The sequence below is a fragment of the Eurosta solidaginis genome, chromosome 3, assembly GCF_040869045.1.
Source record: "Eurosta solidaginis isolate ZX-2024a chromosome 3, ASM4086904v1, whole genome shotgun sequence".
Classification (NCBI taxonomy): Eukaryota; Metazoa; Arthropoda; class Insecta; order Diptera; family Tephritidae; genus Eurosta; species Eurosta solidaginis.
In genome coordinates this window covers 35,424,861-35,440,808 of record NC_090321.1, presented here as the reverse complement: position 1 = coordinate 35,440,808, position 15,948 = coordinate 35,424,861, and the positions used below count along the sequence as shown (strand labels likewise).

General features: G+C 33.2%; 1 protein-coding gene across 2 annotated transcripts in view; it reads right to left on the bottom strand.

The window, feature by feature from the left end:
- The window catches only part of LOC137243571 (CDK5 and ABL1 enzyme substrate 1), a 125,030-nt gene that overhangs the window by 15,477 nt on the left and 93,605 nt on the right, over nt 1-15,948 (bottom strand). For both annotated transcript variants that reach the window (XM_067771395.1, XM_067771396.1), the window contains exon 3: nt 10,122-10,484. In XM_067771395.1, the coding sequence (XP_067627496.1) occupies nt 10,122-10,484 (363 nt within the window). The remainder of the gene's footprint in view (nt 1-10,121; nt 10,485-15,948) is intronic.

The window sequence follows — 15,948 nt, the reverse complement described above, 5'->3', positions numbered from 1 at the left end:
TTTTTTCTTATTGTAACGAATTTACTTGCAAATCCTCTTATTTGCAATCCTCTGCTAAGTTCGAATCACTAAACTGTTGAATAAATAACTCCAATATTGAATAATGGAAAAATGGCCTTTATTAAAGTACTTCACAATAACACTTATACTTTGCTACTCGCTGGCTTAATAACCAAACTGATTGATAACTCAAATTAAACTCTACTATTGGCCGCCAGATCGCGTGCTTAATCAATAACTGATTGATTGCTCAACTCAAACTGAATTACTTTTTACTCGCCTGTGCCGCTTTTATAGTTTACGCTGCATACATCTAGGCTCTTCTATTTCCAGAACTTACCAACTATTTCGAGTGTTTATAGTTCTCATATAGTTTCTACTTGTTTACAATTTTCTACTTTTCAGCGTCTCTCAGATGTATGTGAGTTTGTAGTTTACAGTATCTCGCACACACATAGGCGTATAAGTAAATGCATCTGTGTGTGACATCTCTCGGCTGCCTTATATATGTGTATACATGATTTGATTATTGACGTAAACACCGCTTAGCATGGCCTTAGCATCGCCTTAGTGATGGTATAGCTTAGTGATGCTAATATCCGTGACACTGCCCTCCACCTAAGTCTGATCGTCCCGATCAGACGAATCTCTCGATCTAACCGCTACTAGCCTCTCCAAATGAGGGTTGTACGACAGTACCAAATCTCCCTCCAAGAAACCTTCCGAATTATTTTCTTTGTCGTACCTGTGTTTCATCTTACTACTCATTATCCTGGATCGTTCCCTCGCATTCTGTTGCTTGGCCAATGAACTAATTCGTAGAGCTTGTGCTTGACGGGTTGGCTTCGCATCATCATTATCGTCTGGACGTTTCACAACAGTAGTGCGTGCTGGCTTGAAACTACCCTCGCATTCTTTCTCGGAAGTTCGTTGCTTCGTTTTCCTGCGTCTTTTAGATTTTGTCGATGCCAGTGTTTCTCTCGCAGGTACTTTTGATTTTGCTTTATTTGGCCCATTCGACCTATCAACCTTTTCTTTTGACTTTCGTGGCCTTTGTCGAGTCTTTTCCACCATTACCCGATTACTAATGAACCCTTTCTCCAACTTGAAGTTAAGTGGTATATCCTGGTTCTCATAACGTATCACCCTTCTCTGCATATTGATCTTGATGTCATGGTCAACCAAGAAGTCCACTCCCAATATGACTTCTTCAACGATCTTCGCCACAACGAATTTGTATAGAACCGTGACCTTTTGAATCAAGACTTCACATATCACTTCTCCCTGAACTTGGTTATATTCGCCAGTGACCGTACGCAACTTTGCTCCAGGTAACGGTTTTATTCTCCTGTTGACCAAGTCAGATCGGATCAAGGAATGAGATGCGCCCGTATCTACAGTCAGTACACGTTCTTTACCATTCACATTCCCTCTGACGGTAAGACTGCTCGATTTTCTACCAACTTGCAACACAGATATCACAGGGCATTCCATAGCTGGATCTAGCTCTCGATCTCTACCTCTTACTCGCTCTTGCTCATCTCCTCCAGCTTTGCGTTTACGGCCACCCACATTGTTGGAACTATTAGGACCAAGATCCCAATGACGTGCAATGTGACCGGACTTCCCGCATTTGAAGCATTTGAAAACTTTTTCACTCCGCTTTTGCGATCCTTTCAGCGCCTCCAATATTGCGTCTACCCACTCTGGCATTTCTACTTCCACACGGCGTGCTTTGAAAACTGGCTTACACAGAAGCGACGCTGTTTCCTGAATCAGAGCTTGTGACACCGTTTCTGCGAATTTTGGCTTTGGTTTGCGTATGTAGCCCGCTTCGTTTCCACATCTCGTATGCCATTTATGAAGCTCTGGATTTTTACCCTTTCAGTGTATTCCACAGGTGCGTCCGCATTTGCGAGATGAGCCAACCTTTCAACATCCGAGGCAAACTCCTGCAAAGTCTCATTCGCTTTTTGGTAGCGGTTTTGCAACTCATGCTCTATGCTCGCTTCCATAACGTCGTTCTACAGCAGCCATCAATGCTTCATAATTGTTCCGCTCTCCTTCGGGAATCGTCTGTAGGATTTCCGCTGCTGGCCCCTTCAATGCCACGAACAGTGCACCAACTTTATCTTCCGCATTCCAGTTGTTCACTGCTGCGGTCTTCTCAAACTGTAGCTTGAAGACCTGGAAAGGAACAGAACCGTCAAAAGATGGAGTTTTTACCTTCGTATTACTCGCTGGAGCAGCCCGCCGATTAAGTTGCAATTCCCGTATACGACCTCTCAACGCATCCACCTCTGCCTCGATTTTGTTCTCGAACTGCATTATTTTTTCGTCCATACAGGCATCTAGTTGTGCAGAGATCTGCGATGATACCTGTGCTGAAATTTGTCCCGACATTTCGGATATACGTGCCTCCTGTGCTTCAATCCTGGATGCTATTTGTGACGACATTTCGGATATACGTGCCTCCTGTGTCTCAATCCTGGATGTTATTTGTGACGACATTTCGGATATACGTGTCTCCTGTGATTCCATTTGGGATACCATATATGTCTTCTGTTCTGCCAGTTGAGATGTTATATTTGTCTTTTGTTCTTCCAGTTGAGTTTCCATCTTTGATGTAATACGTGTCTCCTGTGATTCCAGTTGGGATGCCATATATGTTCTCTGCTCTTCCAGTTGAGATGACACTGTCGATGTTTGAGCAGATATTGCAGCCAAAATCATGTTCAAGTCTGTGCTCGTAACTGTCTGCGATGTTTCGTTTTTCTCTTCATTTTTTGTTGTTGTCTCGTCCCCATCAGGATAAAAGACATACTCGTCCACATCAATTCCTTCTGCTTCCATTGCCTCTCGTAGCCGTGCCTGAAGTTCGAGTTTAACGCCGCTTGTATTCAATCCACGGTTCTCCAACTCCTTCTTCAGTTGCTGGATCTTCAATTCACTGAACTTTGCCATGTCCTTGTTGTCCTCTGGAATTTATTCAACAATTCCTCTTCTGACACCAATTGTAACGAATTTACTTGCAAATCCTCTTATTTGCAATCCTCTGCTAAGTTCGAATCACTAAACTGTTGAATAAATAACTCCAATATTGAATGATGGAAAAATGGCCTTTATTAAAGTACTTCACAATAACACTTATACTTTGCTACTCGCTGGCTTAATAACCAAACTGATTGATAACTCAAATTAAACTCTACTATTGGCCGCCAGATCGCGTGCTTAATCAATAACTGATTGATTGCTCAACTCAAACTGAATTACTTTTTACTCGCCTGTGCCGCTTTTATAGTTTACGCCAATGATGACATGATACGAAACATTCATTCTCTCTCAATTCGTTTCCAGGAATGGGTCTTAAAGTTCATTCAATTGTAAACATTGGTTCATTCGATTGTAAACAAACTTCATTCGTTTCCAAGAATGGGTCTTGAAGATCAGAGTTGCGTAAACCGCGCAAAAAAAAATCCAAGAAAATCGGTGCGTTTTCATTATTTTTCATTTCAAGTGTATTCAACTACATAAGCGGATCAAAAATTTGTAAAAAAGGTACAAGAAATAACAAAATTAAATGAGCTGTTATATTAACGCACGAAAAGAGATAAGTACATTTTATCTTAGCTATCAAAAAATTAAATTTCACGTGTTGTCACGGAAAAATTTTTAACGGGTAAAATAAGCTTTTTTTTGTATTCGTGATCCTGAAAAAATTCGAGTTTTTTGATATCCCATTTGACAATCTTGAGTAAGTTTTCGGTGAAAATCATAAATTAAACCTTTACCATGTAAAATACCCCAAAGTTATTTCGAAATGCCCAAATTTGATTTTGAGGATGATGGCATCTATGGTCAATGTTATAAAAAATGCACATTTTCACGCGCTCTCAGAGAGCGAGAAGTTTCATATCATGTCATCATTGGTTTACGCTGCATACATCTAGGCTCTTCTATTTCCAGAACTTACCAACTATTTCGAGTGTTTATAGTTCTCATATAGTTTCTACTTGTTTATAATTTTCTACTTTTCAGCGTCTCCCAGATGTATGTGAGTTTGTAGTTTACAGTCTCTCGCACACACATAGGCGTATAAGTAAATGCATCTGTGTGTGACATCTCTCGGCTGCCTTATATATGTGTATACATGATTTGATTATTGACGTAAACACCGCTTAGCATGGCCTTAGCATCGCCTTAGTGATGGTATAGCTTAGTGATGCTAATATCCGTGACATTATTATTGCATTGCCATCGGGTTCTGAACTATATTCCAAGTTTCAAGCTTGTAGCTTATCGGGAAGTTACTTAAATTTTAATTACAAAATTCGTTCACAACGGCCGGCCGCTACACAGAGTCAAGCTAAACAAAAACTTTAAACGCGTTTTTCTCGAAAACTTGTTTTCGCACAATAGGATCGTTTCATGATTAGAGGTCACATATGATAAAATGAAAAGAATTTTATAAAATAAAATATATATAGAACAAAGTTAAATAAAACTAAAAAAAAAAAATTTTTATAAAATAAAGAATAAAAAATAAAGTAAAATTAAATAAAATTAAACAAAATAAAATCAATACTATATATGACAACTTTTTCGTTAATTATTGAGCTCAAGGCCGCAAGGATAAATAAAACACCATATATTTTGTGGTATTATCTATATATATAAAAAGAAGTGTACATTTTGATTGTCACTCCATAACTCGAGAACGGATAGAAAGATTGCCATGAAATTTTTAGGATAACTTAGTAGGAACCCGGAGAGTGTTTGTGAAGTTTTTTTCCGGGAAGTGGACCAGGGACCGATTTATTCTAAACTATCGTATATATGGCTCGATTTGTCTGAAATTTGGTATGTAAGTAGCGTTATATCTAGAATACAATGTCGGATAATTTTTCTTCCGGGAAGTGGACCAGGGACTGATTTTTTCTAAACTATCGTATATATGGCTCGATTTGCCTGAAATTTGGTATGTAGGTAGCGTTATACGTAGAATAAAATGTCGGATAATTTTTCTTCCGGGAAGTGGACCAGGGACCGATTTATTCTAAACTATCGTATATATGGCTCGATTTGCCTGAAATTTGGTATGTAGGTAGCGTTATATCTAGAATAAAATGTCGGAGTATTGTTCTTCCGGGAAGTGGACCAGGGACCGATTTATTCTAAACCATCGTATATATGGCTCGATTTGCCTGAAATTTGGTATGTAGGTAGCGTTATATGTAGAATAAAATGTCGGATAATTTTTCTTCCGGGAAGCGGATCAGGGACCGATTTATTCTAAACTATCGTATATATGGCTCGATTTGCTTGAAATTTGATATGTAAGTAGCGTTATGCCTGGATTAAAATAACAATAATTTTCCTTCCGGGAACTGGACCCTGGACCGACCTATTCTATACAATAATTTTTCTTCTGGGAAGTGAACCAAAAACCGGTTTATTCTAAAATATAATATTCGTAATGCGATTTAGTTGAGTTTTGTAAATTAGTAGCATTTTGTCTTAATTAAAATATAGCATAATTTTTATAGAATAGAGGTCCTAACAAATGTATACTAACTATTGTTTTTCGCACATATACCTATGCCTGTAGTGTTTACTCCAGAATGCATAATTTGCTTCCCCTATATTCCTATACAAATATCATTTTACAACATTCATGAATAGAATACCTACACAGAACACCCGAGTAACAAAGGGTTTGAAAGTTTAAATTTTGAAGCTGGAGATTGCTTCCACTAATATACTATTAGCCTTTATTTGAAGTTTTTAGGTATTTACAAAATAACATTTACTTAAATAATGATCTTACCCTTGGGAATTTCCTAAATACATATACATACATTCATATGATAAGTACCTGCGGAGAGTATATAAAGTCGCACAACTAATACATTATCTCATAACAAATTAAGACGCTGCACAAATGGTAGTGAATACGAATTATAATTATTGACATAAATTTACAAAAAAAAAAAGAAATAATACCACCAAAGAAAGCATCTCTTGGAAGAAAAACGCCCAAAGCAAGACACTTGATGGAATACAGAGCAGATGAAATGGAAGCCCAACGATATCTTCGACTTGAACAAAATCGTATACGAGCTTCAATCTCCAGAGACGATGAAACGGAAGCCGAACGAAATCTTCGAGTTGAACAAAGTCGTATACGAGCTTCAACCTCCAGAGACGTTGAAACATTGGAGCAAAGGGAATCTCGACTTGAGCAAAATCGTGTGAGAGCTTCTACCTCCAGAGACAATGAAACGGAAGCCCAACGAAATCTTCGAGTTGAACAAAGTCGTATACGAGCTTCAACCTCCAGAGAAGATGAAACACTGGAGCAAAGGGAATCTTGACTTGAGCAAAATCGTGTGAGAGCTTCTACCTCCAGAGACGATGAAACGGAAGCCCAAAGAAATCTTCGACTTGAACAAAAATAAAGCACAAGGGCAATCACTAACTATCGCTGGCTTGGATTTGATAAATTCGTGTTTTTCACATAGCCAATTATACGTCGCCTGTTCACGAGCCGAATCACCAAAAAATTTATTTATTTACACACCTAATGAAAAAACCAAAAATACTGTTTATCCGTTAGCATTAAGATAAATAAAAATTTCCTTAAATGATAAAATCTAATTCAGATGTTTTTCTTTGGCGTAGCAACGCACGCCGTGTATTGCTAGTAATTTATATAATTGGTGGATATTTCGGTTTCAATCTGAAGCCATCATCAGGAACAAATGAATATACTTGATCGACTTGGTCCCTGATGATAGTTTCAGATTGAAACCGAAATTCGACCAATTATATAAATTATAATACCACAAAATATATGGTGTTTTATTTATCCTTGCGGCCTTGAGCTCAATAATTAACCAAAAAGTTAAAATACATTTAAGTATAAGGCTATTAACAAAACGCAAAAATATATATGTATAACAAAAAATAAATAAAAAAAATTATATTAAATTAAACAAAAAGAAGTTAAAAGTAATTGAATAAAATAAATAAAATAAAATAAAACAAATTAAACTTTAACACAATAAAGTAAGATAATTTAAAATTAAGTTAAATTAAATAAAATGAAAAACAGTAATTATATAAAACAAAATAAAAAAATTTAATTAAATAAAACAAAATTAAATAAAACAAAACAAAATAAATTAAAACAGAATAGAATAAACTAAAATAAAATAAATTTAAATAATATTAAACAAAATAAAATAAAAAAAAATTTTTAAATTAGAATAGAAGAAAGAAAAAATTTTTTAGACAACTGCCAAAGCTCGTTGTATAGATCCATTTCGGGAACTGCTAAATTCCTTCATCGGCAACGTTTAGGGCCGCTGCTATAACCATTCAGCCATCACAGCGGTTTTTTGTTTGTCTTCATTAATCCTACTTCTATTCTGTTTCGTGCCAATTGATATTCACAACACTGCGACATCTGTTGCAGAATGGCTGTGAAAATTGGACTTGTTTGTTGGCAATGCTGCCATAGTGTCATATTTTATTGACACTTTTTCCCCGTGCTCTGGGATGTATTAACAATTTTTGTTGTTATATCGGCCTACTGATTTTAAGATCGCGGGTTCGAATCGAGCTCAAGGCCTAACAATAATTTTTTATCATTATTATTGTTATGATAAATTTTTTCTTAATTGAAAAAATTTTTAAATTAGAATAGAAGAAAGAAAAAATTTTAGACAACTGCCAAAGCTCGTTGTATAGATCCATTTCGGGAACTGCTTGTATATACAACGAGCTTTGGCAGTTGTCTAAAATTTTTTCTTTCTTCTATTCTAATTTAAAAATTTTTTCAATTAAGAAAAAATTTATCATAACAATAATAATGATAAAAAATTATTGTTAGGCCTTGAGCTCGATTCGAACCCGCGATCTTAAAATCAGTAGGCCGATATAACAACAAAAATTGTTAATACATCCCAGAGCACGGGGAAAAAGTGTCAATAAAATATGACACTATGGCAGCATTGCCAACAAACAAGTCCAATTTTCACAGCCATTCTGCAACAGATGTCGCAGTGTTGTGAATATCAAATGGCACGAAACAGAATAGAAGTAGGATTAATGAAGACAAACAAAAAACCGCTGTGATGGCTGAATGGTTATAGCAGCGGCGCCTAAACGTTGCCGATGAAGGAATTTAGCAGTTCCCGAAATGGATCTATACAACGAGCTTTGGCAGTTGTCTAAAATTTTTTCTTTCTTCTATTCTAATTTAAAAATTTTTTCAATTAAAAAAAAATTTATCATAACAATAATAATGATAAAAAATTATTGTTAGGCCTTGAGCTCGATTCGAACCCGCGATCTTAAAATCAGTAGGCCGATATAACAACAAAAATTGTTAATACATCCCAGAGCACGGGGAAAAAGTGTCAATAAAATATGACACTATGGCAGCATTGCCAACAAACAAGTCCAATTTTCACAGACATTCTGCAACAGATGTCGCAGTGTTGTGAATATCAATTGGCACGAAACAGAATAGAAGTAGGATTAATGAAGACAAACAAAAAACCGCTGTGATGGCTGAATGGTTATAGCAGCGGCGCCTAAACGTTGCCGATGAAGGAATTTAGCAGTTCCCGAAATGGATCTATACAACGAGCTTTGGCAGTTGTCTAAAATTTTTTCTTTCTTCTATTCTAATTTAAAAATTTTTTCAATTAAGAAAAAATTTATCATAACAATAATAATGAAAATAAAATAAAATTAAAATATTTATTCATATAAAATAAAACAAAATAAAATAAAGCAAAATAAAATAAAACAAAATTTAATCAAATTCAATAATATTAAATTCTATGAAATTAAATAAAGTAAAAAAAAATAAATAAAATATAAAATTAAATAAAATAAAATAAAGAAAGATAAACCAAAATTGAACTAAATAAAATAAGATAAATTAAAATGCAAGATTAAACAAATTGAAATCATATTAAACAAAATGAAATGAAATAATATAATCTGTATTTAATTAGCGACTAGTGCTCATATTGCTTTAAACAATTGTTTCAATAAAATTAAATTAAGAAAAAAATTTTATGTTATGTTAATAATAATGAGCTTAAAGGCCGTGGTTAAATAAAACACAATGTTTAAAATTTCATTGGTTTTTTTTAATTTGTCAATATTTTGGCTTCAGTCTGAAGCCATCTTCAGGAACTTGTGGTTATTCTTTATCGACTCAAGCTTTATCGACTTTAAGCTCATTATTATTAACATAATGTAAACGCTTAAGGCTATAAAAATTTCCAAAAACATTTTATTAAATAAATTTAAACTAAATAAAATTAGATTAATTTAAAAGAAGGAAAAAACACAAAGAAGAACGGTTACGTTCTTGGGTCAACGTCACTGCTATATTCATATCTGATAGACCGCTCTTTAGCTGAAAAGAGTGGGGGGTTCTCAATGTCTGGCATGTCAACGTTTAAAGTAATGATGTCTACAGAGGACCGCGACTAGAGGTTGTAGTTGGCTTCAGCACATCACGAATCAGATCGACTACTAGCAATCAGCGGCTTGGATCACTGTTAAAAGTGTTGCGGGGAGAAGTTGAGTTATCGAATCTCTTTTAGGAACCTTAAGGAGTCTATATATATTGCGTGAATTACTGTAAGAATGGTGAGGTCCTCAGAATGAAACTTACTCCTAGAAAGGAGCTGACAGCGATTGTTTTGTAGGGAAGCCGGTTTGTATGCGCTAGAAAATATTATACTCTCGTATACCCTTATCATATCTTTTTAATTTGAAAACACAGTTCAGCAAATAAAAAGCTAACTAGTAAATTAGGTCATAGTGTAAGAATGAAACCGAACACTACAGTAACGAAACAAACAAACCTATCGACAGGCGCTTGTGAAAGCAAATAAAGCCCACCGCGCATTGGGCAGATACGTTAGAGAATGATAATAGTTTAGTATTTCCCATTAGTGTCCGTTATTAGAATTCGGACAGAATGGTTAAGACAGCTTTAGAACCATTTAAGAAGTTTAAATTTAGCGAAATCATAGAAACAATAAAACCAAAAAACAAAGAAATTTGGTTTTTAGTCGCACTCTCTCACTCACCTCCCGTTTTTGCCCTTATAATAGGGCAATGCCGAAAATAAGAAAAATGGTACTTTACGTGACATCAAAACCACACGTTCATCTCTATAATGATGCTGTTTGTGCGCTTGTGTACTCAGGAAACGTATATCCTTTGAATCGTTAATTTGTACGTTTTTACTAATGCTGCCACGCCCAGTAAAGCTGGCCGAATAACTGACCGGTGCCAAACTCTCTGTACTGCTATCATCGGTTATATGTGTGGAACCGTGTATTATATTGCATGGTCGCTTGCCACTGCCAATACGCATACCCGGTGCCGTATTAAGACGTGCACGACGTTCTGGCATAATATTCATATCACTAGCGCCATTGCTGAAGGTTCTGAAAAAATCAGAAAGAAAAGAGTGAAGTTAATATGAAATTTTTATTAAAATTTATTTTCTTTTTTTTTTTTTTAGCAATTTTCTTTATATTGTTTATACATAAATGACCTTTGTTCCCAGTAATAATGTTCCATATTTTTTCAAAAATTTCTATTTGCTGCGAAATTTAAAGTTAAAAATATTTATTTCACGCTCTTCTTCTACTGAAGTTTTATAACTAATTTAACTACGTGTTATATTGTACTGCAATAATTTTATCTAACTTGTTTTTCTATTTGACTGATAAAAAAGTAAACAGAAGGCGAAATAGAGAGAAAATTTGGATAATAACAGCGAGCTCAAGAGCACCAAACACAAACCCGCTAATTGGTTGGTTATTTTTATACCCGCTGTACTTGTACACAGGGTATTATATAACTTTGATTGGATAACGGTTGGTTGTACAAGTATAAAGGAATAGAGATAGATATAGACTTCCATATATCAAAATCATCATTATCGAAAAAAAAATTTGATTGAGCCATGTCCGTCCATCTGTCCGTCTGTCCGTAAACACGATAACTTGAGTAAATATTGAGATATCTTCAACAAATTTGGTACATGAGCTTATCGGGACCCAGAATAGATTGGTATTGAAAATGAGCGAAATCGGATGATAACCACGCCCACTTTTTATATATATAACATTTTGGAAAACATAAATAACCTGATTATTTAGTAAATAATACACCTACAATAGGGCGGGCCGATTTAAAAATCGCTCATTGCTCTGTAAAAATCGTATTCTAGGGATCAAAATAAGAAACTTTGCCGAAGGAACCATACCTCTAAAACGAATTCTGATGTCCCCCCCTTTGGATCGAACTTTTGGGTAGAGGCAATTTCAATTCTACCTGCTGTGTCTTGTGGTGGCTTAAAAAAACAACACAAGCAATTTTACGATCTGCAATTGTGTCACAGTGATACCTTCATTTTTTAAAACGGTTGAATAGAAAACCCACACAACTATGTTTAAGACATGCAAATGCATAACAGTGATCATCAGAATTCGTTTTAGAGGTATGGTTCCTTCGGCAAAGTTTCTTTTTTTGATCCCTAGAATATGATTTTCACAGAGCAATGGGCGATTTAGAATAGACTGATATTGAGTCTTGATAAAAATTTGGAAAAATTTTTTTAAATAGGCGTGGCACCACCCACTTGTGATCAAATCAATTTTACAAATATTATTAATCATAGATCAAAAATCGTTAAACCAATCGTAACAAAATTCGGCAGAGAGGTTGTCTTTACTATAAGGAACGCTTTTAAGAAAAATTTACGAAATCGGTTAAGGAAGACGCCTACTTTTATATAAAAGATTTTTAAAAGGATCGTGGACGAATAAGATAAGTTATATCCGCCCCTTTCATGACTAAGCAATTTTCTATGTTTCGGGGCCCATAACTCGAATAAAAATTAGCTCAGAATAGAACCATATGTATATGTATTATTGCGCAGCCTTGTAACAATATTAAGCACACAAAACAAACAACAACAGCATTTCAAGTGTACAGGTGGTATGTAATGTTCGGTTTCACCCGAACTTAGGCTTCCTTACTTGTTTTAATCAAAGTTCGGAACAAAAGAAGCGAGCAAACAATAAGTAGCTTATTTGCATAATTTAAAGGAGTTGCCACGTATATATATATATATATAAAAAGAAATTACCAAAACTAGAAACACCAACAACTAAACTAAAAAAATTTGTTACCAAAACTTCATCCTCAGGAGACAATTTTTACTCTCGCAACAGAGCCAGCATAAAAATTCAATTTTGAATTAAACAAGGTAAAAAGTTGAAATGTTAGTTTATATTTTATAATTTTTATTTGGTTATTTTTATGAAAAACTTTTTTTTAAATTTTTTAGTATTTTATGTTATTTGTAGTTTTTCCATTTCTAAATTTTTTATTATTTGTCTCTAATTTTTTATTTTTTTATTTATTCTTTCCAATATTTATTTCTTTTTTATTTTATTCTTGCAATGTTTTATTTAGTTTTAATATTTATTTAATCTAATATTTATTTCTACTTCTTAATTTTTTATTCTTTTTTATTTCTTTACGGTTTCTAATTTTTTTGTATTCTTTTCAGTTGTTTTTCCAATTTTTTTATTGTTTCCACTTTTTATCTCCATTTTTAATTTCAAATTTTTAATAGTATTTGCATTTTTTTTATTCTTGCCATTTTTTCATTATAATTTTTCATTTTTTTCTTCCATTTTTTTATATCTATTGTTTTTGTATCCATTTTTTTTATTGTTTTCATTTAATTTCTGGAATTTTTATTTTTTCAATTTTCTGTTTCCATTTTTTCCAATTTTTTTTTTATTATTTCCATTTTTTATTTCCAAATTTTGTATTCATTATTTTAGGATTTTTATTCTTTCCAATTTTTTATTCTAATTTTTTTCAAATTTATTTCTTTTCTGTTTTTTTTTTTGTAATTTTATTTATATATTTTCTTAATTTTTTTTTTATTTCTTTTTTACTCATATTTTTATTTTATTTTTTTTTAATTTTTGTAATTTTTATTAATTTATTCAATTAATCAACTTTATTATTAAAATATTTAAAAAAACTCGTTTTAAATTTTTTTTTCCAATCTTTGTCCATTCTTTCTATTTTTTTACTCTTCATTATTTTTGGCAGTTTTTATTTTTTATACTTATTCGTTCAATTTTTTCCATCTTTATTTTATTTTGTTCTTTAAAATGATATTTTTTAATGCTACTATTTAAATTTTTTTCATGTTCATGTTCTTGTTTTTTCCAATTAAAATTTTTTTTATGTATATTCTTTTTCAATTAAAATTTCTTTAGGTACATTCTTTATTTCATTTGTTATTCTTTTTTATAATTATTTTTTATTATATATATATATATATATACTTCTATATGTATTTTTATATATATATATATATATATATATTTATATTTTTTTATTTATTCAAATAATCGTCATTATTATTTTTATTATATTTAAAAAGAAATCTCTATTTTGCCGATAAATATGGGCCTTAAGTGACTCACTAGATCAGCTTCAAATATCCTTGTAATTTTGACGGCGTTTGACTATATTCAGATCGTGTTGAAGTTTTGGCCTCATCAACATAAAACGTATTCATTATCACAACTCCTCTATGGAGATTACATATTTGGCGCATATTCCCGAAGAAAATATTTCACATACATGTACTCAGCAGCTAAAAGCGAAGAGGAAAGAGAAACAGTCACAAATACATATGTACATGTAATCAGCTAAAAGCGCAGATGATATTATTCACGCATATACATATGTACATGTATATAGCTAACTAAGCAACTATGTGATATACAGAAACGGGGAACATATGAGCAAATATTCGAGAGGCATATTCGTGAAAATTCTAGATTCTAGGATAAATAGGCAAACGAGACTACTGAAAGTATAAAAGCAGCACAAACTGAGGAATAGTCAATCAGTATGATTTTAACACGCTATAAGTGAAGTACGCAAGTAATTTATTTGTGAAGTACTATTACCATACCCTGAATATTTGAGTTATTTATTCGACAGTTCAGCGATTCGAACGATAACAGAAGGTGCAGAACAATAAAGAATTTCTCAAAATTCGCTACAGTATGTTTGTCCGATGAGGAATTCTGAAAGCCATCACATGCCTTTAGCGTTTTACTTCCTACTGCACTAATAGTCTGATTTCAATTTATTCATAGATTTTTAGACCTCTCTACCAGTCGATTTTCCTAACTAACATTCATACTCATGTAATGCGTATACATAAAGCTAACTTAATTATCACAAAGAACATACAAATTATGAAGAGACGTCAACGTAAACAAAATAAAAACGAATCTGTTTGGTCAAGATATCGTGATAGGGTAACATAATGTAACAATAAGCAGCCAGTATGTAGTGATCGTGTAAGCTAGAGTGATCCTGCTTCCATGCTAAACATATATAAAATCATATTTCTTATGTCACTAATTACGGCTTTCCCCCTATTTGTAAAGAACTTTTAATCTTATGCAATAATCTTATGATCAACAGGCGCACAAAATTTGACAACAACTAGACAAAGTAAATAAGAAACACTACAATAACATTTTGCTTTTATTTTTGGTTTTCGTATGCGTTTCTTAAGGTTATTGATTCTGAAATTTTTGAGTGGTTTATACATTTTTCATACAAAAAACAAGTATGTACAGTGAGACCTCTCGTGGCAGATCAATCCTCAGCAAAGAGTCGACTCAATGAGTGTTTGAAATATTCTGAAGCGATATCGACAGTACTTTCATTATAAAGAGTAGATGGTAGAGAGGTTAACAAATTCTTAGGGCGGTAATAGTCGAAAGTGATAGGTGGGCTAATTTGGTCTACGTACCTATATTAAGACTAAAGATCAGTGGTCAGCATTTCCACACCTGCAGTCAATTACTTTCGTGAATGTGTGTATCGCACCTACATAATACAAAATTGATTACACATAAGATCAGTATCGGGCAAACTATTGAGCGTGAGTAACCGTAATTCGTTTGTGTACAATGATTCATTAGTACGCGGATATTACACTTGGTCGTTTGTTTGGCTATTTCGTAGTTGTGAAACTTTTATAACTTCACAGCCAGGTCGACAAGGCAAGCAAGGCCCATAGCTGCTTTAGATACTCCCTTACAAACCAAAGATAATGTCAATGGGAAAAAACTATCCATAGCATCAAGAAGAGTTTCAATTTCGCTAGCTTTTATTAAGATTATAATAATATTATAAAAAATTATATAACGACTATGTGCGGTTTCACTGTTAATATATTTCTGGAGACATTTGTTGTGTGCCTAAGAGCATACGAACAATTCAAAAATTTTCATTTAGCGCACGAACCCGCATATTAATACTATAAAAGACCTTCAGAGTTTTATTCATACATATGTACTTAAGTTTATATGTACGTATGCATTTAAAAAATTTCGATTCACATTATGCAGTCAAAATATCAACCCAGCAACCAATGCACGAAATAAAGGGAAGGTAAAGTAAAAGAATAATACAAAAAAGAAACAAATAAGGACGGGACTGTATTCGGCTGTGCCGAAGACTTCATACCTTTCATGAATGGGGCTGAACAATAATCTTATCCCATTCGTAATCTCCAAATAATGCGCAGTATAAGATAAGAAATATATAGTGAACAGATGTACATACCTAAACGATTTTAAGATAAATATAAAAAAATGGCAAAAAACCCCCTTATCTGAACGATCGGTTGTATGGGATATATATTATATATAGCTCCGATCGAAATGATTTTTACAGGAAATCTTCTATGATATTTATTTATTTATTAAGTCAATGGTTTACAAACCTTACAGACTAAGAATTAATACTTAAAAAGTTTATGAATAGTACAAGCATAGTATTTGT